General features: G+C 42.0%; 1 protein-coding gene across 1 annotated transcript in view; it reads right to left on the bottom strand.

Moving 5' to 3' along the window:
* Positions 1-4,969: 4,969 nt before the first annotated feature.
* The window catches only part of SEMA5A (semaphorin 5A), a 650,839-nt gene continuing 631,189 nt past the window's right edge, over positions 4,970-24,619 (bottom strand). Inside the window, exons 20-22 of the mRNA XM_054018095.1 lie at positions 19,688-19,735; positions 15,327-15,538; positions 4,970-12,857 (exon numbers count right to left, since the gene is read on the bottom strand). Of these exons, the coding sequence (XP_053874070.1) occupies positions 12,738-12,857; positions 15,327-15,538; positions 19,688-19,735 (380 nt within the window). The 3' untranslated portion in view covers positions 4,970-12,737. The remainder of the gene's footprint in view (positions 12,858-15,326; positions 15,539-19,687; positions 19,736-24,619) is intronic.

Below are 24,619 nucleotides of genomic sequence, written 5' to 3'. Positions count from 1 at the left end.
GCTCTAGACACAGCATCAGTTTTTATCGTATGTCTGAGAGAGCTAAATAGCAAGCTGCATGGAGCTCAATGCATCAACGTTGAAATTGAAAGCCTGGGACAGCCCTCCCCAGCTTTGAACCTGTAGCTCTAGGGACACTAAACCTTTATAGCCAGATGTTGGGAGCATAAGGCCACTGTTTTCATGCTCAGCTGGCATTGAAGTACTAGTCTATTACCTCTGGACTGGTACTTCAATGCCAGCTGAGCATGAAACTGCCATTACTACACTGGGTACCTTCTCTCATTTTCTTTTTAAATCTGTTTCTGCCTGGAGAAAATAATGCGTCCAGTCATCTCCCCTGACCTCACCCCCTCCCACTGCCTCACACCAGGTGATTTCCTTTACAGCTGTATAGAGTGGGTATAAAACACTGACACCTCAGAATGGCAGTATTATACACTCAACTGATAGTCACTTTGAATAGGTGTAAATGACTGCACCAGGGGCAAGCCAGAGGGGAATCTGGCCCACCAGCAGTAAGTAGGCATTCTGGAGCTGGTGGCTGGGGCATGGATATGCCTGCTGTGTGAGAGCACGTTCCCTAGATTTGCAGAACATTGGGAATCTCAAACTGTAGCTCAGTGGGAGCAATTTTGACGTTTGCTATGAAAAGCTTGCATGGCTCTATATAATTTACTGTTGGAAACTATTTTGCTTGGGGGTATGTTTCTTCTACTGTAATCCCTTCAGAACTCTTGGATGAATATGATTCTGTCAGGCATATACAGAGTATCACTTTTGGACCATTCCGTTTTGTTTCCACTTAAGCCATTTCAACATTTCCAGTTTATATACAGTATAAAATTCTCATTTCACACCCTTGAACGTCCTTCACACTCTCTCTAACACTGTTATTAAGGTTCTAATGTAGAACTTTACAGCTCATTCATAAAAGAACACCTGTATTCCAAACTGACATCATGTCACTCTAGGCATCCAAAAAAACCCAGTGTATTTTACAGCCTTGCTCTTAAGGTTGATTGCATTTGCAGTAAAGAAGAATGCTATTGGGAAAGAATTAAAGCACCTATCTCTCAATTTCTGATTCAAGGATATCAGCTTCACATTACAGAGAGGCATATTAAGGATATGTGCTATATCATTAGAAAATATCCATTAAATACACTTAAATTTGAAGCTAAAATTATATTCTGTCTGTGGCTGCTTTTCATGCAATGCCATCCAGCTCTCAGTGAGCTCTCAAATAGGGCTACTCATTACAATTTTGAATTCCATCAGAATGTAATTCTTAAACCTCTATTTTTATCTTCCTAACAAACCATGCTAGTCTCTCTAATTTATGTTATTGTTATTATAAAAGAGAAGGCTCAAAGGGGACATTATTTAGGTTTATAAATAGCTCCAATGGTATAATAGTCTTTATGGAATAGAATTATTCACACTCAGAAAATGGGTGGACAAGTATAATACAGAAGGAATAGCTAAGCTAAGGCATCAGGGAACCAATGCCATATGGGGTTCCATGCTCTGTGCTTTTCTGACCAAATATGTTCAGTCTATGAGTAAAAATTATGTGTTTTCTAATAGGCAGCCCCCAAAACTCATCCTGGTGTCTGAGTTAAAGCTGGGCCCCATGTGTCATTATCATCATAATAAAGCCTCTACTACTAGTCAAATAATACTAACCACACTAAGTCCTGAGTTACACTTGTCTAACTCAATTGTCTTAACATTATAAATTCATAGTTTAATAGATTATAAAGTTAGAAGGGACCACTGTGATAATCCCATATAACACCGGCGAGAGCACTGCCCTGAATTCATCCCGTTTGAACTAGGTCATAGCTTTTAAAAAAAACATCCAATCTTGATTTTAAAATTTTCAGGTGTGGAGATTCCATCAAAACTATCAGTACATTGTCTTCTTCGTCTTTCTTCTTTTTCCTTTATGCTGCTTTTCCTGGTGAGGTAATGAAGAGTAGGGAGGACCAGACCTCCCTTTCCTCTGCAACAGGTTCCAGATCCGACCTGGGGGATTCCCCAGCATTCCCAGGCCAGCTGGGAGATACAATCTCTCCAGTGTGTCCTGGGTCAGCCTCGGGGCCTCCCCGCAGTGGGACATTCCCAGTGGAATTATTGTTCATCCTGAATCTGAGGTTCAACTAACAGGCATTACCTCTTCTCCAGCACCCTGACATAGGCTTTGCCAGGGAGGCTGAGGAGTGTGATCCCTCTATAGTTGTAACATACCCTCTGGTCTCCTTTCTTAAAGATTGGGACCACCACCCTGGTTTGCCAGTCCAGAGGTACTGGCCTGCGTTCCACGCAACATTGAAGAGGCATGTTAACCATGATACCCCCAACATTGTGCAGTGCTTTCAACATCTCCGGGCAAATCTCATCTACCCCTGCTGCCTAACTACTACAAAAGCACTTTACTGCCATATCAACCTCAGCATCAGAAATAGATCCAATCTTACTGGAGGTTTCCAGCACTGCCTCCTGAAAGGGGGCCATGTCCATCAGGTTGAGGAGTTCCTCAAAGTGCTCTTTCCACCTCTCGGCGATCTCAGTCAAGGTCAGCATTTTACCACCCATGCTGAATACAGCTTGGGCAACGTCCTGCTGACCCCTTCTAAGGCGACAAATGGTTTGCCAGGACACCTTTGAGGCCATCCAGTAGTCATTCTTGGTACTTTGTTCCAATCATTAATTACTCTCACTGTTAAAAATTTGCACCTTATCTCCCCTCTGGATTTGTCTAGTTTCAATTCCCAGCCATTGGATCTTGTTATACCTTTGTCTGCTAGATCAAAGAGCCTTTGATTTTCAAATTTCTGTTTCCCGTGTAGATACTTATAAACTATGATCAAGTGACTCCTTAGCTTTCTCATTATTAAGCTAAATTCAATAATTTCCTATCAGGCATGCTTTCTAATCCTTAATCATTCTCCTGTGTCTATTTGGACTGTTTCTTACACCTGTATAGTGCAGAGCACCAATTTTGGCTGGGGCCTCTAGGTAATAAAAAAACTGTAATAAAAAAACTGAGCACATCCATTTTCATCTCAATGTGTGTAACTAACTTCCTACACATAGAAAAGTCAGATTAAAGAAAGAGCTAGTGTTTGAGGACCAGATTCCCCACTGCTCCTTACCATTCCTGCAATGCAAAGTAGTTTTAAACTCCACTTAACCCAGCAATTTCAGATGGCTTTGTGGCTGCTTTGCAGTGCTGGAAAGGCACATGGCCGCCAGTGTGTAGTGAGGAATATGGCCTCCAATACTGTCCATATTAGCTTTTTATAACATAAAATTATGGTGCTATCTTGCATCAGGTATAGTGAAGGAAATGCTGTTCCAGCTCTGACAAACCCCACGGCCTTCTTGGGCAGAGACTGCTTCTCCTGACAATTTAATGGGTAGATTTATGAGTGAGATGTGATCCAATCCAAGAATTAATTTCAGGCTCCCAGCAATGAAAGGGAGGAGACAATTACTCACCTCACCACCTACAGTCTCTGTGAAGTATACACAGGTTTCCCAGTATATCACCTTGTATTAGTTGCCTGATAAGCAAGTGTTTAGTCAGAAGTCTGTTGTGTTCCCATTTCTCAATCATATCTGATACACTGTCACATCTGCTGTCCATGTACTGCATCATAGAGCACATAGCTTCAGCAAAAAATGCTGCTTTTGGCGGCTACATATACATTACACACAGCTCCCTGCAGTGGGGAAAGGCCCCAGCAGCAGAAGACTCGACTGCTAAAAATAGCGGTGCAGACACAGGATGCACTGTTTGGGCATGTAGAGAGGCATGGAGGACACATACCCTAGGAATTCAGGTGTGTCTTTATTCTACTCGTGTCAATGTTTACATTCCTCTTCATACCCAGGCTGGGCGGCGGGGGTGTGCAGTATATATACTCTAAATGCTACCATAATGTGTGCAGAGAAACTTTCAGATCCATTTTATTCCCGGTTGAGAATATTTGTAGTTGTGGATTATTTATATTTAAACAATCAACAGTCATTTGCGTAAACAGTTTAAATGGAAAGAAATTATGTTTCAAGCATGTTTTCTTAAGATAGACTTAATACAAAAAGGATAAAAACAATAAAGCAAATGGGACAGCAGTAATACTGAACAAAACTTTTAGGTTTCTGACCACCACTTTAAATGTGTTAAAATAACATTTTAAAAGTTACTCTAAACCTCAGAGGTACCTGAACAAGAAAGTTTGATAATGAAATGACAAAACGTTTTCCAGGTTGCATGTTTATTTGTTCAAGTTTTGATGGGGAAAAGACGAATATTAAAGGAGAAATATAAATTATCTACAGAGTTTATTTTGACATTAAATTGAGCCTGCAGCTGGTTGGAATAGATCATCTTAATCCACTAATTCTCCTAGATATTTTATTCAGTCCAAATTGAAACAAAAATATATGTTATTAGTGGGTTGATAAACTACCCCAAGTGGGTACATCATTTTCAAACATAAAGAAACTTTGCAGAGCCATTTAGTCTGGTGTCTGACCAGTTGAAACTAGGCATCAAGATTATAATTTATTTTGTTGGTGGTGATACTGAACATTGTATTTAGCTCTCTTGAGCACATTCGCTCTCACACCCTTGGTTGTTATCCATTTCTTAATAATAGATTTGAGTTCATGACATGAAGGGTTTATGCATACACTTGTGAGATTTGTGTACATAGTTTAGCTCAGGGATTCTGTGCTACTAATGGTCCACATTTTCCCCTAGTTAAAACACCAGGGCAACTCTGCTTCAGCATGAAGCATAAGGAAATCCTGAGTCCCAATAACAATGAGTTTATTTGAGAAGAAAAACCATTTTTCACTTTCCCCTATGCAAAATGAATGGGAAAACAAACATGGAGAATGGATGACACCAAGGCCCTCGAAAGAACCGTGTACAGAAAAAACACCACTACTAGGATCTCCTAAAGGTTAAGGATTTATTTTCAATGCTCACATACAACTGAATGATAAATTATTTACATAAAGCATAAGTACAAAAAATATAATACAATTTTATACTGTACATGACATAAAGATTTGGCAGATATGATATGGGGAAAACACTGCACCCAACTGCCAGTCTAGCGGGAGCTCCATGTGTAAACAGGTTCATTAGAAGGTAGGCAGTTTATTGGTTTTCAGTGTGTTTAGTCTCCAAGTGAAGATTTGTGAAGCATGTCTTGGGGTAGGAAATTGGCAAGTGGACCAGCAGTGAACCTGACTTCTCTCTCTGAATGATCACTGATTGCTCCTTTCAGAAATTTTGATACTTTCTTCACTGAGGAAGCCAGAAGGATATTAAAATCAATTTTTATTGACTAGTTGAGTAGCTCATTGGCAGTTTCTCTTAAGTGATAATAATAGACTTCTCTAGCCCAAGGGTGGTTAGCACCATTACTTGCCAACCAATAAATTCCCGGGGAACTCATTTAGAACTGATACTACAAAACTGTTTTTTTATGATTATATATCAGGTCTCAGTCACTATACACACTGTCAGTGCCAGTATTGAGTGCTACAGGGAACACAAACGTCAAAGTAATTACAAAAAAGGGCTAAAAGAAGTCAAATTGAGACCTTTCCTGTGAAGGTTTCTGCATCTGTGCACACCCATGCATATTCGTGTGTGTGTGCACAAGCACTCTTGCACAGAAGTGCATGCGGGGTTTCTCATAAACATGCGACAAACAAGGATTAAAACACACAAAGAGATTATGGGGTATTTTTGCCCTATAAACTTGGTTCTGCTTCCATTGATACAATGATGGTTGATTTTAATGGGGACAGGATTCGGCCCAACAGTTCATGAGTATCAATATGAACACTGAACAACAGGGACCAACCCCTCAGCTGGTATAAATCGGCACGGTTCCATTGACTCCCATGGTGATACATAGATTTACACCAGCTGCAGATCTGGTCCTGGATCTTCTCTAATGAATGATGTATAAAAGAAACATATTTCAGGGCAATCTCACACAATTTTTCAGGAAGTACCATGTGTATTTTTATTTTATTTCTACACCAATGGTCTTAGCTAGTTCTTCTCAGAAGTGTGTTACAATATGTAGGAGACAAGAAGTGATGAGTTGGGGTTTGTATAAGAGGAATACAAGAGAATTATTCCCACTTACTTCCCCCCACCTAAACAAGTGCATGATACAGAGATGAATAGTTGCATACAAGCAACTTGATGAACACAGTTTTTATATGGATCCTAAAAAAATAACAACAGTTACTATATTGCCAATAATAATGTAGTAGATCGTTGCAAAATACTGAAGAGACACTGTATTAGCACATATGTGATGGTGGAGGTGGAGGCTGCGGTCGCCTTTGGGCATTTATGTGGTCATTTGAGTACAGTACAAAATATCAGCAATCCATCTTTGTAACACAACGCGCAGGGAGTTGTTTCTTTAGCAAGCCAACTCTCAAATACAGAGGAGGTGGGGGAATTCTTTTAATAAAAAAAGCAGGACTTCCTTAGTGCCTGATCCAAAGTCTATTGAAGTCAGTGGAAGTGTTTCCACTGATTTCAACAGACATTGGGTCAAACTTTTGTACATGTTCTTCAAGTGCTTTGAAATGAACATTTTGAACTTATTTTTTATGAGTTTACCATTAAAACCACTCCCAATGCCCTACACACACACACACACACACACACACACACACACACAAATTAGCAATCTCTTTTGTGTTCATTTTCTATGTAAGTGCTAACACGGGAATAATAAAAAAGTGCCCAAGTTCTTTAAACCATGATAATTATCTTTCTAGCACAGTACAGGCAGCTCACTGATCTTTGGAACCGATTAAAAAGAGAAATATGAAGAGCATTGTGGCTTCCTTTCATTTTCTGTCCTGAGCAGAGGGAGACCCACATGAAAACAATTATTTAAAAAAAAAATCTCCATTCATATCTGCTTCTTATTGTGAAAAACAATGCGCAGGTGAAATACATGAAATACTGACCTTTAAAAAGGCACAAGTCATTTTTTAAAAGAAAGTTAAGGCCCACAGTTTTCAAACATTATTTAAAATAGGTACCTAAAACTGTACTTAGACCCCTAGCTATGGGGATCTGATTTTCAGAGTTGCTGAGCACTTGCCCTTCCCACTAACATCAATGGGTGCTGTGGGCACTCAGCAGGTCTGAAAATCAGGCCACTTTTATTTAAATATTTAAAGATGGATTTAGGAACCTGACTTTTGGTGACCAGGTTTGAATATGTTGACTTTTCTTTCTATTAATGGGAAGATGCCCTGTAGCTTTATTACGTTTGGCAAAGTTGAAGGATACTACACTTTGGACGGTGGGCAATATTTCTCTGTCATTTTTGAGTCTTTAGCTGACCTTCATGTCAATTTCAGTCTCAAGTGTCATATATGTTTCAGATACTTACAGAAGAGATTACTGATATTGGAATGGTCACCCTCAGTTGCTGACAGGAGACAGAAAAGAGAAACTAAATCTTTTGTGTCACATTCATTTTTTGGCTTTGTAAGTGTGTCTTTCCTATTCTTAAAGATGTGTGAATACTCTAACATTTTCCTCTCTCCAGACTGAAAACTATACACTGGGAGCAGAACACAGTTTATTCACAAACAGGATCGGAAATAACAAACCAAAATACTGTTGCGTCACCAAGGTCTAACTTTAGGAGTCAAGCCTGCTCCCTTAAAGGCCTTAAAATTACTGGGGAATTATCTTCCTTCAGATGCAGTCCACCCAAACCCAGTCTGTGTTTGCAGGATTTGGGTCTTAGGCCCTGATCCAGCAAAACAGTAAACTTTAAGCATGTGTTTAAATTCCATTTATTTCAATGGGGCTACTCATGTGCTTAAAGATAAGCAAACACATATATGCTTTACTGAAGTGGGGCCTTAATTATTCTATAATTAAAAAAAAATATTTCTTTTCATTAACATTTCTTACATCTTTAAATCTCTCTTTTCTGTTTTGTATGGCCATATGGTCTAATATGCTGAGCACTTTTTTCTTTAATGAATCGCCTTGTGGCTCTTTATTTTATATTGATTTGAAACTTCCCTCAGGTTTCTGTATGATTCTGATACTGTTAACAACTACTTCCCTGTACTTTACAGAGTATCCCATACCTTTCCAGGATTTTAATTAGTATTATTTCATATAATAGAAAATCAAAGCCAATTCAACACCCCTCTATCTCCTGCTCTGTTATGAAAACTCAAACCCCAACCAAAACTCCCTTATTTTTATCTGAAACACATTGCTGCAGCAGCAGGCAATTGCAGATATCTGAAAAAAAGCTTCTACTAAAAGTAAGCTTAGATGAAAGTAAAGGTCTTCAGATTCAAATTGAAGTACAAGATACAATCTGCAAGCACAGTAGTGGATTTTACAACTGAGCAATATATTCCCATGTATCTCATATTGAATCAAGCCCCAAATGTCTACACACACACACACACACACACACACACAGAGCTCTAATTTGAACTATCAGATGAAAACATATACTTTACAGCACCAGGCATTGCAATCTTCCTTTTTTTCTTTTTGTACTAGTGTTACACAGAAAAAAATTACAGATTTAAGATGAAATATTTTGGCCGGTTCTGGAGAAATTTTTATTTTAAACTTCAGTCTCGGTTTCATTTAAACGTAAGTGCAAAATGAAAGAAAGTTTTAAAATGAATGTATTGAACGAACACTGGTATTTTAGAGATGGCCAATCCTGGCATTAGAAATAATATAATATTTTATCCAGAACAGAGAACTATATCAGAGCCAAAAATCTCTGAGAGAACTGGAGGGAATTAGAGGGGTCAGGGACTTGAATTCCCCTCTCAAGAAAAGAACAACAGTCTAGGGCCAAATTTTCCCCTCATACAAATGCCCACTGGCTTACATGAGAATTGCATGCAAGTGTCCACAGGATTTCAAAAATTCAAACTTTTATTGTTTAAAGAAAAACATTTTCATGTGCATTTAGATGTCAGAAATCCACTTCACACCAAAATGTGTGTCCTACCAATTTTAGAGCAAAAACTTTTAAAGAAATGGTTAAAAATTTAAAAAGAAAATCTGATTGGGGGACTACTTTTGTATCTGTCCACCTTCAAGGCCAGGCTCCATTAATGTCATATGTGCAACTGTGCAGCTCTCAGCGGCAGAACAAATAGACACAATTAATACATTTTAAATACCTCTAAATTAACCAAAATACTTTTCAATACACAAAAATGTCACAGCTTTAAAGGCTGATGTCTCAGGATCTTCCAAGACTAGTCCCACTGGGAAACTTGGGAGCTCCCCTTTCCAGTGATATGAAGATGCCATTTCTTACCCTGAAGGAACATGAGATACAGACATAAAACCTTTTTGTGCTATAGGACTAATTATTGCCCCAGCTTGGGCCACAGGGTAATTTGAGGAAATACATTTCACATTTGAAAGAAAAGAAGGAAACATTTCTCTGGCAGGTTGATTATTTTTAAAAAATGACATCACTTTGAAGCTGCTCAGAGATTTGGAATGGTTGAAATAGTCCTGTGGGAGATGGATTAGTGGGCAGAGTGCAGGGAAGGCTAAATGCAGTTAATCATATGTCTTCACAATTTATCCCATGGGTATTACCATCACAGATCTAATACAGTGAATATACATGGAATGGCCAATATATCTATATAGTTAGATATATACCCCTCAAAAATACTGTAGAGTAAAACATGGACTCATTTCAGGTAATTTTAATAAAAAGATAGATACTTTAAATATTTTAAAAAACTATGGGTCTAATAGCTAATAAGCTAAATTTAAAATACAGAAGCCAGACTAACACTGCTGTTAGTAGAGAAGCAGGGAAGAAGAGTGGGGTTTCTAATTTTGTTTTTTGTTTGGTTGGTTGGTTTTGTTTGGTTCGTTTTTCAGGCAGTGGCAGCAATTCAGATTTTATTTTCTTTATACTATTTAAATGAAGTGTTTTATTTCGCAGCAGCAGCAGAGTGATGCTAATACCAAACTGGTTATGATTTGGAAAGTTCCCCCTCCCCGTTCCACTGAATTTTCTTGAAAAGGTAATTTCATCGTTCCTAAGGGAAATAAATGTGTGAGGCAGTTTCTTAGGAAACACATCAAAAGTACAGTATTACAATGGTAGACGAAAGAGGATTAGTGCCACCATATTTTTTGGTGTGAACCTGTCTGAGGGTGGAGGATTTATTTTTAATTGACAGTTAAAATGAACATTGAAAATAGTCCAGTGGAAATACTTAGGAAACCAATCTTAATTATTTTCACTGAACCTAAGTACGATATGGTATTTGAACCTATTCCAATTCAAAAGTATTGCTCACTACAACACGTTATGAAGAAGTATCAGAGGGGTAGCCGTGTTAGTCTGAATCTGTAAAAAGCAACAGAGGGTCCTGTGGCACCTTTAAGACTAACAGAAGTTTTGGGAGCATAAGCTTTCATGGGTAAGAACCTCACTTCTTCAGACGTTATGAAGAATTATTCCCATAATTAGTCTAGAATCTTGCCATGTAAGTTACAGGGCTATTAAAAGGAGGGGGCTAGCTCAGTGGTTTGCACATTGGCCTGCTAAACCCAAGATTGTGAGTTTAATCCTTGAGGGGGCCATTTCAGGATCTAGGGCAAAAATCTGTCTGGGAATTGGTCCTGCTTTGAGCAGGGGCTTGGACTAGATGACCTCCTGAGATATTAATAATATATGGTGATATACCTAGCTCATAGAGCTGGAAGGGACCCAAAAAGGTCATTGAGTCCAGCCCCCTGCCTTCACTAGCAGGACCAAGTACAGATTTTGCCCCAGATCCCTAAGTGCCCCCCTCAAGGATTGAACTCAGAATTCTGGGTTTAGCAGACCAATGCTCAAACCACTGAGCTATCCCTCCCCCAACCTGGATACTCTATGATTCTAAAGTCATACACACACTCACACAAAATTCTATGTTCCTTGGCATTTTTTAATAGATTTACCTTGCAGAATTTTGATCCATTATATTATAATATTTGCCTTTGCAAACCTTTTCTGTTTGTGTCTATCTATACTTTAATCTAAAGACCACAGGCTCTCCCATGTTGAAGCATCTCCACTTTGCATTTTCTCCCCGCAATCCACCCCCCTTTTGAAATTTCTGACGTGATAATCTATGGTGTATAGTTTAAAAACAGGCAATGATTTAAACCTTCTTATTCACTTTTTAATTTTGTTTAGGAAGTCTCTGAATTGTCCTTTTATGATATATATGGTTCAGCACTCTGGGCTAAACAAATGTCCCACACCCCTGCCATTTTCACTTCAATGGTACACCAGGAATTTCTCTTCCAAAAATATAAATGTTACAGATGTGGTGGGTGAAGAGGAGACCAAGAGAAGTTGGGCTATCATTTGAGGACTGCTACTGTTTCCTCACCTGCCATTGCACAAGAATTTAAAAGTGACAGCTTAAAAAGCAGCTAGTATGTTAAATATTCACATCAATAAGAGCCTCAAAGGAAGCCCACTTTAAACAACATTATTAATGGTCCTGGCACAGATTGATTAGCATGGATCAGACACATCAAGAAGATGAAAACAATGCTTTTCATAACACATCTGGCACTTTTTTCTTCCTTTTGTTGTTGTTGTTTTCAAACAGGCATGTATAAACAAGGACTTGAGAAAAGAAAAGCAATTCTATTATTAGGCATATGTTCCCAGGAGTGTCAAGGAAAGGGTGTGGTGAATAAATCATGGTACGGTTGTTTCTGCCACTCATTGGCATGTTTTTGGATGCTACAGCAGACTAGTCAAGTGGGTTCCATATGCACACTCTGAGGAGAAGAGGACTTTGGAATGCCATGAGTCATGCAAGTCCATACAGTACAGTAACATTAGGTTACTAACGACGTGCAGAAAACGTTCAAACGTAACCTCCCAAAAAATAAAATAAACAAGATGAAGGCTTAAATTATCTCAACTTTGAACCATCTATTCTTCAGATTTCCCTTTTTGTCACAAGAAGCATATCTCTTGGTATATTCTGTTTGCTTCAAGATGTAAACAGCTGGGAAACTTCCAAGAGTTCCAGCCAAAACACTTCACAGTCTAGGAAGATTAACTCTGGACTGTTGTAGTTACTACAAAATAACACTGTGCTGCCAAATTTCTCCTCATCATTTACTCAACGTTCTATGAGCTTTTTTGGCAATATAATGTCAGGAAGACTCCTCAGAGGGCCCCACTGCTAGATGCAGAGTTTTCTCCTCAAACCCAGTGGAAACAAGCAGACAATGTCCAAAAGGAAATAGAAGTCATATTCCTGGCACCCTCTTCAAAGGGGTTACAGTCTTTTAAAAAGCGCAAGAAATTAGTTTGCAACATGTTAGAGAAATCTGACTGAACATTTATAAACACGAACAAAGTGATATACTCCTCAGGACTCATTCCACTATGCCCAGCTATTAAATCTGCATTCCGTACTGCAGGCCAACCTTTCACTATTGCAAAAGGGAACATCATGTCACATACAGGTGTTTTTGTTTTTTTGGCAGCAATGGGACACTGATGACTTGGAGTGTGCTTGAAATGTCTCCGAACTTCATCTCTGAAGCCTCAAACACATGAGCGGTCATGTAGCACAGGCTTTGGGGGATTGGGGAGTTACCAGAGGCCAGAAAATACACAAATCCATTAGTACTCATCATAATTATTGAGATCTGTAAAATAGGCATTAGAATAGGTCTTTGCAGTAAGATGTGGATTGAAGTATTTGTTTCTCTCCTCCAAGATCAGGTTGTTTTTGTTAAATGCCTAGAAAAAGAATAGCAAAATGTATCATTTTAATAAGATAATTTTAGTGGGCAAACCTCCAGGGTCACCGATTCAAACAACGTTGCAACCAGAGTGCCCCTGAAATACATATGTTTATTACAAAACTCTGCATTTGTATGCACATATGTGTTACAATGAAGTCCTTAACTACATGATCCCATACAATATTGTTCCAAAACAACAGTATAACCTTATAGGTTTTTTTCCTCCAATCTAAGATATTCACATGTAGGTTTTTATACTATATATTCTTCTTTCTTATAGTATTTTCATTGTCAAAATGGTTCTGTACATCTTTGTTGACTTAGACTTTTTATATAATTTCCCTCTAGATTACGCATTCCTTGATTTTGAGTGTAAAATTTTAAAGAGCATCTAAGTGATTTAGGAATATAAATTCCATTTTCAAAAGAGATTTAGGCATTTCAGAGTCAGATTTTCAAAGGTATTTAGGCACTTAAGCATGCAGATAGGTGCCTAGTGGATTTTCAAAAATACTTAAATAGAATACTCCACTGATTGCAAAGCATAATCTCTCTTTCCTAATTTCCTAGATTTTTTATTTAAGAAACAAATGGGGAAAGAAAAAAAGAAAAAGATTCACTATCCTGGACTTCACAAACGCTTCAGAAAATTTTGCTATAGCACATAAATTCAATCATCTGAATGTATTTGGCTAGATAGCATACAAATGCCCAATCTTGCATACCCAATCTTGCATACTTTAGGAATTTTGCAATAGGAAGCTGTTCTAAAAGGTTATAAGTAGACTTGTCATGATTAGATTTGTTATAGGTAGATACTGGTAAATGTCAATTTCATCATACACATAGAGACAAACAACATTTCCACTGATGGTAATCAAAAATTCAGACAGGAAAAGTAAGAAAAATGTTGCTAAAAAAATTATTAGACTTTAATTTAAGGATATTTACTTTATGTATTTTAACATGCGATGTTGACAATTGATGTTTTAACAGTTTTAAAGCTTTAACTTTTAGAATCTTGAAGTCTAATGACATTGTCTGTCTCTCCCCCATTCCCAGATCTCCCCCCATAATTTCCTAAAACTGTGAACATTTAAATTGCTAATAACAAAAAATACTTAAAACTCACAATTTTGCACATCAGTTGAAGATCTGACCCATCACAGATTTGGTTCAAAGATTATAAGGCAGAAGGGACCACTGTGATCATTTAGTCTGACCTCTTGCATAACACAGGCCACAGAACTTCCCTGAATTAATTCCTCTTTGAACTACAGCATATCTTATCGAAAAACATCGAATCTTCATTTAAAAATTGCCAGTGATGGAGAATCCACCACAAGCCTTGGGTAAATTGTTCCAAAGATTAATTACTTTCACTGTTAAAATTATGCAACTTATTTCCATCTGAATTTGTCTAGCTCCAACTTCAAGCCATTGGATCTTATTAAAGCTTTGTCTGTTGAACTGAAAAGTCCATTATCAATTTTTTCTTCCCCATGTAGATACTTATAGACTGTCATCAAGTCACTACTTAACCTTCTCTTTGTGGCTCTTCTCTTAAACTTTCAAATTTATCCACACCCTATCTGAACTGTGGACATCAGAGTAGCCTCCCTACTCCAACTCTATATTCTCTATTTATATATCCAATGATCATATTAGCCCTTTTGGCCACAGTGTCACACTGGGAGCTCATGTTCAGGTGATTACCCAGCATGAATGTCAAGTCCTTTTTAGAGTCATTGCTTCCCAGGATTCAGTCCCCCATTCTGTAAGTAAGAGCTACACTCTTTGTATTAAGATGTATAACTTCACATTTGGCCTTATTAAGCACATATTTGTTTGCTTGAGCCTAACTTACAAAGCAATCCGGATCACTTTGTATCTCTGTCCTCTTCATTATTTACATTTCCCTTAATCTTTGTCATCTGCAAACTTTGTCTGTGATAATTTTATGTTTTCTTGAAAGTCACTGATAAAAAATTATGTTCACCAGCTCAATCACACACATAGCATGGGAAGGAGGACAGAAGCTTTTGCTGCCTGCTATTTGAACTAAAGGAAAGTCTCCATTAGGTATCACTATGATTTTTGAGGTCCAAATCTACGTTTTAAACCAGATACTGGAGGACGATACTTTCAAAGAAAACACTTGAGCAATAGTCTGATTTCTCTGAACAAAGGCCAGTGGTGCGCAAATTGTACATCCCAGCCAATACATGATAATATCTTCAGTGTATTATGGGCTGGTGTGATAAGAAATCTATAATTATTACATTACAAATATGAATCTAATTTAGTTATTCAAACATCTAATACTTGTATATTTAATATTTGTATGATCTTGAGTCCATCTTTCACTGTAAAAATGTATCATTAGAATTCCTTTGGCACACTGTAATTACTGTATACAGTTATACATAGCTACACATTACAGACAACTCTATCCATTGCTTACCTTGATGGCTTCTACAGAATCATATTTGTCCAGTTTGTTGATATGGTTAGTGATACTGGTATTAAGAGGAGCTGGCGACACTGGATGGATAACAGTTGCATCATGGGATTGCTGCTGATAGCGTTGGCAGTAAGTGTAAACAAGCAGTGTAAGCAGGCAGCCAAGTATAGAACTGCTCAAGCCCACCGCAATCATGTGGAACATGTTAAACTCTGAAGAACAGATAGCAAAAGACAGCATTACCTTTAAGGCAGTCACAATAAGAGTTTTGAAACGTTTGAAAAAACACAAACAGGTGCTTTGATCCAGAAGGGAATAAAGTATCTCATGGAGTTATGCATTTCTTGGAAATGTCAATCGCCAAGATTTTTACTTGTAACTGAAAATCATAGAATCATAGAATCATAGAATATCAGAGTTGGAAGGGACCTCAAGAGGTCATCTAGTCCAACCCCCTGCTCAAAGCAGGACCAATTCCCAGCTAAATCATCCCAGCCAGGGCTTTGTCAAGCCGGGCCTTAAAAACCTCCAAGGAAGGAGACTCCACCACCTCCCTAGGTAACGCATTCCAGTGTTTCACCACCCTCCTAGTGAAATAGTTTTTCCTGATATCCAACCTGGACCTCCCCCACTGCAACTTGAGACCATTGCTCCTTGTTCTGTCATCTGCCACCACTGAGAACAGCCGAGCTCCATCCTCTTTGGAACCCCCCTTCAGGTAGTTGAAGGCTGCTATCAAATCCCCCCTCATTCTTCTCTTCTGGAGACTAAACAATCCCAGTTCTCTCAGCCTCTCCTCATAAGTCATGTGCTCCAGACCCCTAATCATTTTTGTTGCCCTCCGCTGGACTCTTTCCAATTTTTCCACATCCTTCTTGTAGTGTGGGGACCAAAACTGGACACAGTATTCCAGATGAGGCCTCACCAATGTCGAATAAAGGGGAACGATCACGTTCCTCGATCTGCTGGCAATGCCCCTACTTATACAGCCCAAAATGCCGTTAGCCTTCTTGGCAACAAGAGCACACTGTTGACTCATATCCAGCTTCTCGTCCACTGTGACCCCTAGGTCCTTTTCTGCAGAACTGCTACCTAGCCATTCGGTCCCTAGTCTGTAGCAGTGCATGGGATTCTTCCGTCCTAAGTGCAGGACTCTGCACTTGTCCTTGTTGAACCTCATCAGGTTTTTTTCTGCCCAATCCTCTAATTTGTCTAGGTCCCTCTGTATCCGATCCCTACCCTCTAGTGTATCTACCACGCCTCCTAGTTTAGTGTCATCTGCAAACTTGCTGAGAGTGCAGTCCACACCATCCTCCAGATCATTAATAAAGATATTAAACAAAACCGGCCCCAGGACCGACCCTTGGGGCACTCCACTTGAAACCGGCTGCCAACTAGACATGGAGCCATTGATCACTACCCGTTGAGCCCGACGATCTAGCCAGCTTTCTATCCACCTTACAGTCCATTCATCCAGCCCATACTTCTTTAACTTGGTGGCAAGAATACTGTGGGAGACAGTATCAAAAGCTTTGCTAAAGTCAAGAAATAACACATCCACTGCTTTCCCCTCATCCACAGAGCCAGTTATCTCATCATAGAAGGCAATTAGGTTAGTCAGGCACGACTTCCCCTTCGTGAATCCATGCGGACTGTTCCTGATCACTTTCCTCTCCTCTAAATGTTTCATAATTGATTCCTTGAGGACCTGCTCCATGATTTTTCCAGGGACTGAGGTGAGGCTGACTGGCCTGTAGTTCCCCGGATCCTCCTTCTTCCCTTTTTTAAAGATGGGCACTACATTAGCCTTTTTCCAGTCATCTGGGACCTCCCCCGATCGCCATGAGTTTTCAAAAATAATGGCTAATGGCTCTGCAATCTCACCCGCCAACTCCTTTAGCACCCTCGGATGCAGCGCATCCGGCCCCATGGACTTGTGCACGTCCAGTTTTTCTAAATAGTCCCGAACCACTTCTTTCTCCACAGAGGGTTGGCCACCTTCTCCCCATGCTGTACTGCCCAGTGCAGCAATCTGGGAGCTGACCTTGTGCGTGAAGACAGAGGCAAAAAAATCATTGAGTACATTAGCTTTTTCCACATCCTCGGTCACTAGGTTGCCTCCCTCATTCAGTAAGGGGCCCACACTTTCCTTGATTTTCTTCTTGTTGCTAACATAATACCAAAATACATTGCATATTCCTAGAGATCACTATCAGCATCTTATATCAGCACATCTGTAGTACAGTAATATTGATTATGGCTGGGTTTTCAAAAGGAGTTAGGTGCCCAACTCCGATTGAAATTAATTGCATTTCTTTCAATATTTTGAAAGTCTCTGCCTAAATTCAGTTCTGTAAATTGTACTGCAAAGTATCCAACATCACCATTTCCATTTTCATGTAGTATTTTAAAAAGATATATTATCTACACTAATTCAGTTTGATTGAATCAAATAATCTCCTTGAATGTTGTTCTTCTAATTATTTCTGTTATACTCTGACTAGTAGGGACAATTTAGAACACAAGAACTAAGGTGAAATGCAAGTAAGTTTAATCAAAACCAATAAAAGACACCTGAATCCTGCTCTCCCTAAAAGGCTCTGGAAGTCTCCTTTACCTGGTGCTTTCTTCCAGGGGCAATGGCCTGGTGCTTTTCGAACACCCCATTCACCTCCTGGTGGGCCCCCTCACTCTTCTTATATCTTCAATGGGTGGCCAAGTTGCTCACTTCCCCATCCTGCATAATTATTTTTGGGAGTGGGAGTGGGAGTATTAGCACTGTAGGGAGAACAGGGGAACAAGAATTTCCCAATGTCCAATGCATGCTGGAGCATCTCAGCCTGAGGGTTCAAGAGAAGTGTAATGTACAGCAGTATAAGCAGGAATCTTTCCACTTGCTCCACCTAGACGATATTGTGGGATCTGTAGAGTAGGTGGCCCCCCTAAAGAAGTAAAATTGGGAAGCAAGCCCACTGGCTGCCCTTTGAAAATCTGGGAAGGAGCCTGATGCTCATTCCCTGATGCCATTGAGGGGTGAGAGATAGCAGGTGACACACAGACACAGACGGCAGCTGCGAGGGGACCCCAAACCATGCCCAGGGGCTGGGAGCTCCAGGGAACCCCACCCTTTGTGATGGTTGGGAGGACTGGGGGCCCCCAGCTGCCTGGTGGCTGGGAGCTGCAGCGGGGCTGCCAACTGCCAGCTCCAGCCCCGCTGCCCTGGGACTGAAGTGGAAAATGTCACGGAGGACTCTGGAAGTCACGGATTCTGTGACTTCTGTACATAATTGTAGCCTTAATTATAATGGGAGGTACGTGCCTCAAAATCTGAGCCATAGTGTCTCTACTGAAATTGAGTAGTAGCACTGGAATATAGAAAGGGATGTTCATAGGGGCCCTATTTTCAGCAGGCACATAAATCAGTATTATATGCCTCAAATAGGTTTTAGGTGCCTAAATGTGGGTTTAGGTGGCTAACTTGGGCACTAATATATGTAAGTGGCCCATGAATCACTTTCCATCTTTTGGCAAAAGTTTTCCCCAGACACAGAGCTTGGTAAAAAAGTGAGGAAGCCAGAAAACAATCAATTCAGAGTGAATCTCAGAGTAGAACACATTGTGCACACTGATGACTTCACTTTTCCCCACTGAACTCACTCCCCTTTCCTTTAATGAAAAATTGCTTCCACTGTACATAAGAATACTAGAACCAGCCAGAGCGTTGACTGTGGCTAAATACTTAATAGGTGCAATGGTTAAAAACTAAAATAAAGTATTATTTTATTTTTACATTTTTCAACAATAATTTCTTTTCCTGCTCAGGACCTGTTTTGCTAACATTGTGGTTGTTTTGTAGGGGATTTTTTATTTTGTTTGTTTTGTTTTTGGCAGCTTGCCTGATAATGAGCTAGAGATACAGTCTGAGACATTAAATGGGTGACTAAGATGACTCATAGTTGTTCATTTGACTCCCAAGTGGGGATGGTGAAATTATTATCCTGGATTGGTGCAGTGACTTTCCAGATTTTTGATCTGCAAGTAACTTGCTTATAATAGGGCTTTCTCCTGCAGAGAGAAGGGTGATTGCCTTTGGGGGAGGCGGGAAGGTGAGAGTAAGAACTTCAGGTAACATGCTGTTGACTCAAAAGGTAGCCAGTGGCAGTCAGATATTTAATGAGGAACCTTCTGGTAACTACAGTCTGTTTTTCTCAGAAAATGTAAGTAATGAGAATATGGCATTTAGAAGGTAGAGTAAATGAGAAGGGAGCAAGAGGTGAAACAAATGGAGAAAAATAGGAATAAATTATACTGTTAAAAAAAAAACAGGTAAAGATTCTGCTACAGAGAAATGAAAAACTTACCACCACATAGTTTTTCTTCTATGCTGCTAGATCTTGCTACTGATATTTCTAGAAAAAAAATAATGTAATTACAATGTGTAGATAAAACATAGCAGAGACATACTAAGCTGATGAATAGGTTAGAGCTGTGAGAAAAGATTACCCTCCCTCCCCCGGTTGAAACTGGCCAAACCCCCCAAACGAATCTTCACTCTTAGTTCCATGAAAAATAACATTAAACATTTCTCATTTTTGTCTCAAAATTCTCAAGAGTTAAACAAATAGCAGATACTGTAGGGGGGCAAGCCACTTCTCCCCCACAAAATGGTGAGTTTCTGAATGGGGAAAATGGAAAAAAGTTCACAGGCTAGCTCAGGGGTGCAATTATGTTATTTTACCATGAAGACCCATGTCTACTGGTGAAAATATCGAAGTTTCATTTCAGATCAGTGTGACCTATGAGACCTTCATTGCCCACTGACAAAAGGGTTTGCTGTCATGTAACAGCAACTGCAATCAAGCCTGACAAACTCATTATACCTAACACATTGCTGTCATGGTATTTATCTATAAAGAATGTCATGTAAGGTATCAAATGAAAACTTATATCATACTGGTCATCACTGTGTGATGTAACAATTAAAAAGTTGTAGATATGTACTAAAAATATGCTCAAACCATGAAACCAGGCAGGGTTTGGTAAGCAAGTTTGTCCCAGACAAAGGACTGTTGATTTGCCTGTCTGCCTATGTCTCAAATGTAAATGGATCAGGGTAGGCCAAAGATAATGGGAATCAAAATTGCATCTGAAGTCAATTGGAAAATCAAATTATCAAGAGGACAACCCCTTCCAAAGGCACCATCCATGAAGCATCCTGGCTGTCAGATGAAGGGCCTGCAGGCTGTGATTGAGGAGGAAGATGTGGTCCTGAGAGATCATATCTCCTCCATCTGGAGTAGCAGTCTGACAGATAGTGCTAGTACCAGCTGAGAACCAGTGTTGTTGGGACCATGCTGGGGCGATAAGTATAAGCCATGAATTTTGTTAATATGTGGGGAGCTATTGACAGGCCAAAGGGTAGCACTGAAAATGGAAGTGGGATCCATTTACCATGAACTTGAGGAAATTTTGATGATTCTGATGAATTGCTATGTGAAAATACACATCCTTTAAGTCAAGGGCAGCATATCTGTGCCCCAGGTCCAATGAAGGAATAATGGAGGCCAGAGTGACCATCCAGAAGTTTGTTTTAAGAACTATATGAGCTCTCTTAGATCTAAAATAGCCTTGAGACCCCCTTTTGCTTTCCGGCTTAGGAAGTAGCAGGAAACAGGGAAACGTCCTCTATATTTCCCACAAGTAGAAGGGATTGCATCTCCTGCAGTAGAATGACCTCAGGAGAGTGGTCCCTAATGACAGACAGGGAAGGGCGGTGGGAGTGGGAACAGAAACAAACTGAAAGGTGTATCCCACTTTCACTGTGCTTAAGACCCAACAATTCATGGTGATGTAGGACCAAGCATTTAGGAAATAGGATAGATGACAGGCAAATATAGGGGTGGGAAAAGATGTTGGGACTGGTAGTATGACCTCCACCGATGTGTCAAAATGCTTGTTTGGAGGACCCATCTTGTCTAGATGAACTGGCAGTTGCAGAGGAGGAGAGAGGTACTCAGCACTTCTTGTAACCTCTGCCCTTCTTTCTGGATAGGTCCTGGGTACAAAGCATGAAAACTGGATACAGGGAGGACTGCTGTGGGCAAAACAGCTTTATTTTTGCCATCAGTGTATAAATATCCAGCGACTTAAAGGTCACTCTTGAATCCTTGGAACTATGCAGCCTCTCATCAACTTTCTCAGAAAAGAATGAAGGATCCTCAAATGGGAGGTACTGAAAGGTCTGTTGAACCTCTGGGGGAAAACAGACAACGGCAGCCACGAGCACTGCTGTATAGTAATGGCCAAAGCCATGGCTGAGCTGCAGAGTCAGACGCATCTAAGCTGGCCACTAATTTGCCCTCTTCTACCACTGTGGAGAATTCTTGTCTTTAAAATATTATCACCGAGTTCGGCACGGTAAGGACCTTGTCCAACCTGTCCCTGGCTTGGGAGAACTGTGAGGCCACCCCAAGCTGGAGGGGCCTCATTCTGAGCCTGGCGTGGTGGACCGTACGTGCACGGCGATATGTGACCGAGCAGTTGTAGGCAGGACCTGGCTGTCATCACCGGGAGCCTTACGATCGAGTCCATGAGCCCTTTCAGGGTCTCGAACCTGTCTGGGGGGAGAGAGGCCCTGGCCGACGTTGCGTCTAGGAGCGCCATGATAAACTCTATGTGTTGGACCGGGACTAATGTGGACTCGGGTGTTGTTTACCAACAGGCCCAGGGCGGTGCATGTGGACAGGAGGAGTGCCACATGATCCCTCACCTGCGACCGGGAGGTGCCCTTGACCAGTCAGTCGTCCAGATAGGGGAATATCTGGACCCGCCGGCGCCTGAAATAGGTTGCTACTACTGACGTGCACTTTGTAAAGACTCTGGGGGCAGTGGACAGACCAAACAGAAGGACCGTGAATTGGTAGTGATTCTGTCCCAACACAAAATGGAGGACGCGCCTGTGCCCCTCGAATAGGTGGATGTGGAAGTATGCATCCTGTAGATCAAGGGCCACATACAATCCCTGGGATCCAGGGAGGGGATGATGGAGGCCAGGGAAACCATTTTACCAAGTACTGGTTCAGACCTCGCAGGTCCAGTATGGGTCTGAGCCCCCCTTTGGCCTTCGGGATAAGGAAATCCTGGGAGTAATACCCCTTGCCCAGGAACTCCGTGTGCACTGCCTCTATTGATCCTAGTTCCAGGAGCCTCACAACCTCCTGCTCGAGCAGAGCCTCGTGCAATGGGTCCCCGAAGAGGGATGGGGGTGGGGAGTGGTTGGGCGGGTAGGAGGTAAACTGGAGGGTGTAACCTCGGGAGATGGTGTTGAGGACCCAACGATCCGAGGTGACCCGTGACCATTCCGGGAGGAAAAGTACACAACCGATTGGAGAAAGGGAGCTTTATTGGGCATGGATCCCTGCTGAAAACTGGCGGAGTACCCCCGAGCGTCCCGACAAAACCGCCTTTTACCCACCTGCTTGCCCTTAGAGGACCCAGACTGGGGGGCAGGCCGGTATCGTCTTTGCGGGCGTTTCTTATAGTCCCATTGCTTCTTATGGGCAGCTTCGTATTTTGGGAGGGCAGCCTGGGCGGGAGCCTGCTGTGGCTTGAACTTGGGTTTTGCCAGAGGAGGGACATAGAGGCCCAGGGTCTGGAGGGTCGTCCAGGAGTCTTTCATGCCGTGCAGCCTTGTGTCCGTTTCATCTGAAAACAGTGCCTTCCCGTTAAAAGGGAGATCCTGCATCGGCGACTGCGCTTCGCTGGATAGCCCAGAGAGCAGAAGCCAGGATGCCCATCTCATGGACATCGCTGAGGCCATGGACCGTGCGGCCACATCCGCTGCATCCTAAGCGGCCTGCAGGGACGCCCTTGCGGCAGCTGCCCCTTTCTCCACGAGCGCCTTAAACTCCTTTCTATTGTGCTCCCGGAGGGAATCCTCGAACTTGGGGAGGGATCCCCATAGATTAATCTCGTAGCGACCCAGGAGAGCCTGATGATCTGCTACTCTCAACTGGAAGCCTGATGACGAATAAATTTTTCTCCCGAAAGCATCCAGCCTCCAAGAGTCTTTGTTCTTTGGGATTGGGGCTGGCTGCCCCGTCACTCCCTGTGGTTGACCGACTTGACCACCAAGGAGTTGGGCACCGTGTAGGTATACAAATACTCACGCCCTTTAGTGGGTACAAAGTACTTGCGCTCCGCCTTCTTAGAGATGGGAGCCAACGAGGCTGGTGTTTGCCACAGGGCATGTGAAATATTCGCCACCCCTTCATGGAGCGGCAAGGCCCCCTGCCCGGTGCCGAAGAGGACAGAACATTGAACAGCGAGTCTGAGGGCGCCTCCATTTCCTCTGCCTGGAGATGGAGGCTCGCTGCCACACTTTTTAGTAATTCTTGATGGGCCCGGTAGTCCTCCTGTGGGACAGAGGGGGGCGGGGACACAATGAGCTCCTCCGGACGGGGTAGGAAGCCGGTGCAATGCTTTGGGTATTGGCCAGCACCGGAGGATCCACCCCCTGGTTGGACTCTGGGCATGGCAACGAGGAAGTGGGTCCCGTCGACTCTTTCCTCAGTGGTCTAGGGATGGAGGCCGATGGTGCTTCTGACACCCCGGCCACCAAGAAAGCCCCCACCAGGGGCTGTGCCGGAGGCCACGGTGCCCACTGGTACCACTGGGCCGGCCATGATGCACAGTGCCACTACACTTGCTGAGGCACCGGCAGGACCAGCTGATCAGGCTGGCCTGCCTGGCCTGTAGACTGGCGGCTGTGAGCGGAGGTCGGGTTGGCATACGACATGCTGCTGCCTCCGGACTGGGAGTGACGGTGGTGCCGGGATCTATATCGATGACGGGACCACAACCTCGAGGCGGGAGTACAGCACCAAAGGTAGTGGCTGCTCCGCGAGCGGTCTAGACGGGCGGACTGGGACAGCGAGGAGCTGGCGATCGACGCTCGGAGCTACGGTGCCTTGGTGGAGACTTTGAGTGGGATTCTGAGCAGGAACGGCGTCGATGGTCATGCCGCAGCCGACTGCGGTACCGCCTTCAAGATGAGGACTATTGGCGACGTCCGCCATGGTCCTGTCTGTGCTCGCTCCGTGAAGACGAGCAGTGCCAGGAGTCCCGATCGGATGGCACCCATCCAGACAGTCTAGCTGGTGTCGAGGGCGATCCACATGGACTGAGCCCTGAACGGTCACTGGGCAGTGAGCAGTGTCGGGAATGTTCCCTCAACCGAGACCGGTACCAGGCCAGCGGCAACTGCGGCGATCCCAGCGGCGGGTTGCCTCTGG

This window comes from Malaclemys terrapin, chromosome 2, assembly GCF_027887155.1.
Source record: "Malaclemys terrapin pileata isolate rMalTer1 chromosome 2, rMalTer1.hap1, whole genome shotgun sequence".
NCBI lineage: Eukaryota > Metazoa > Chordata > Testudines > Emydidae > Malaclemys > Malaclemys terrapin.
Note: the sequence above shows the minus strand (reverse complement) of the source record. Positions and strands in the feature narration are given on the sequence as shown.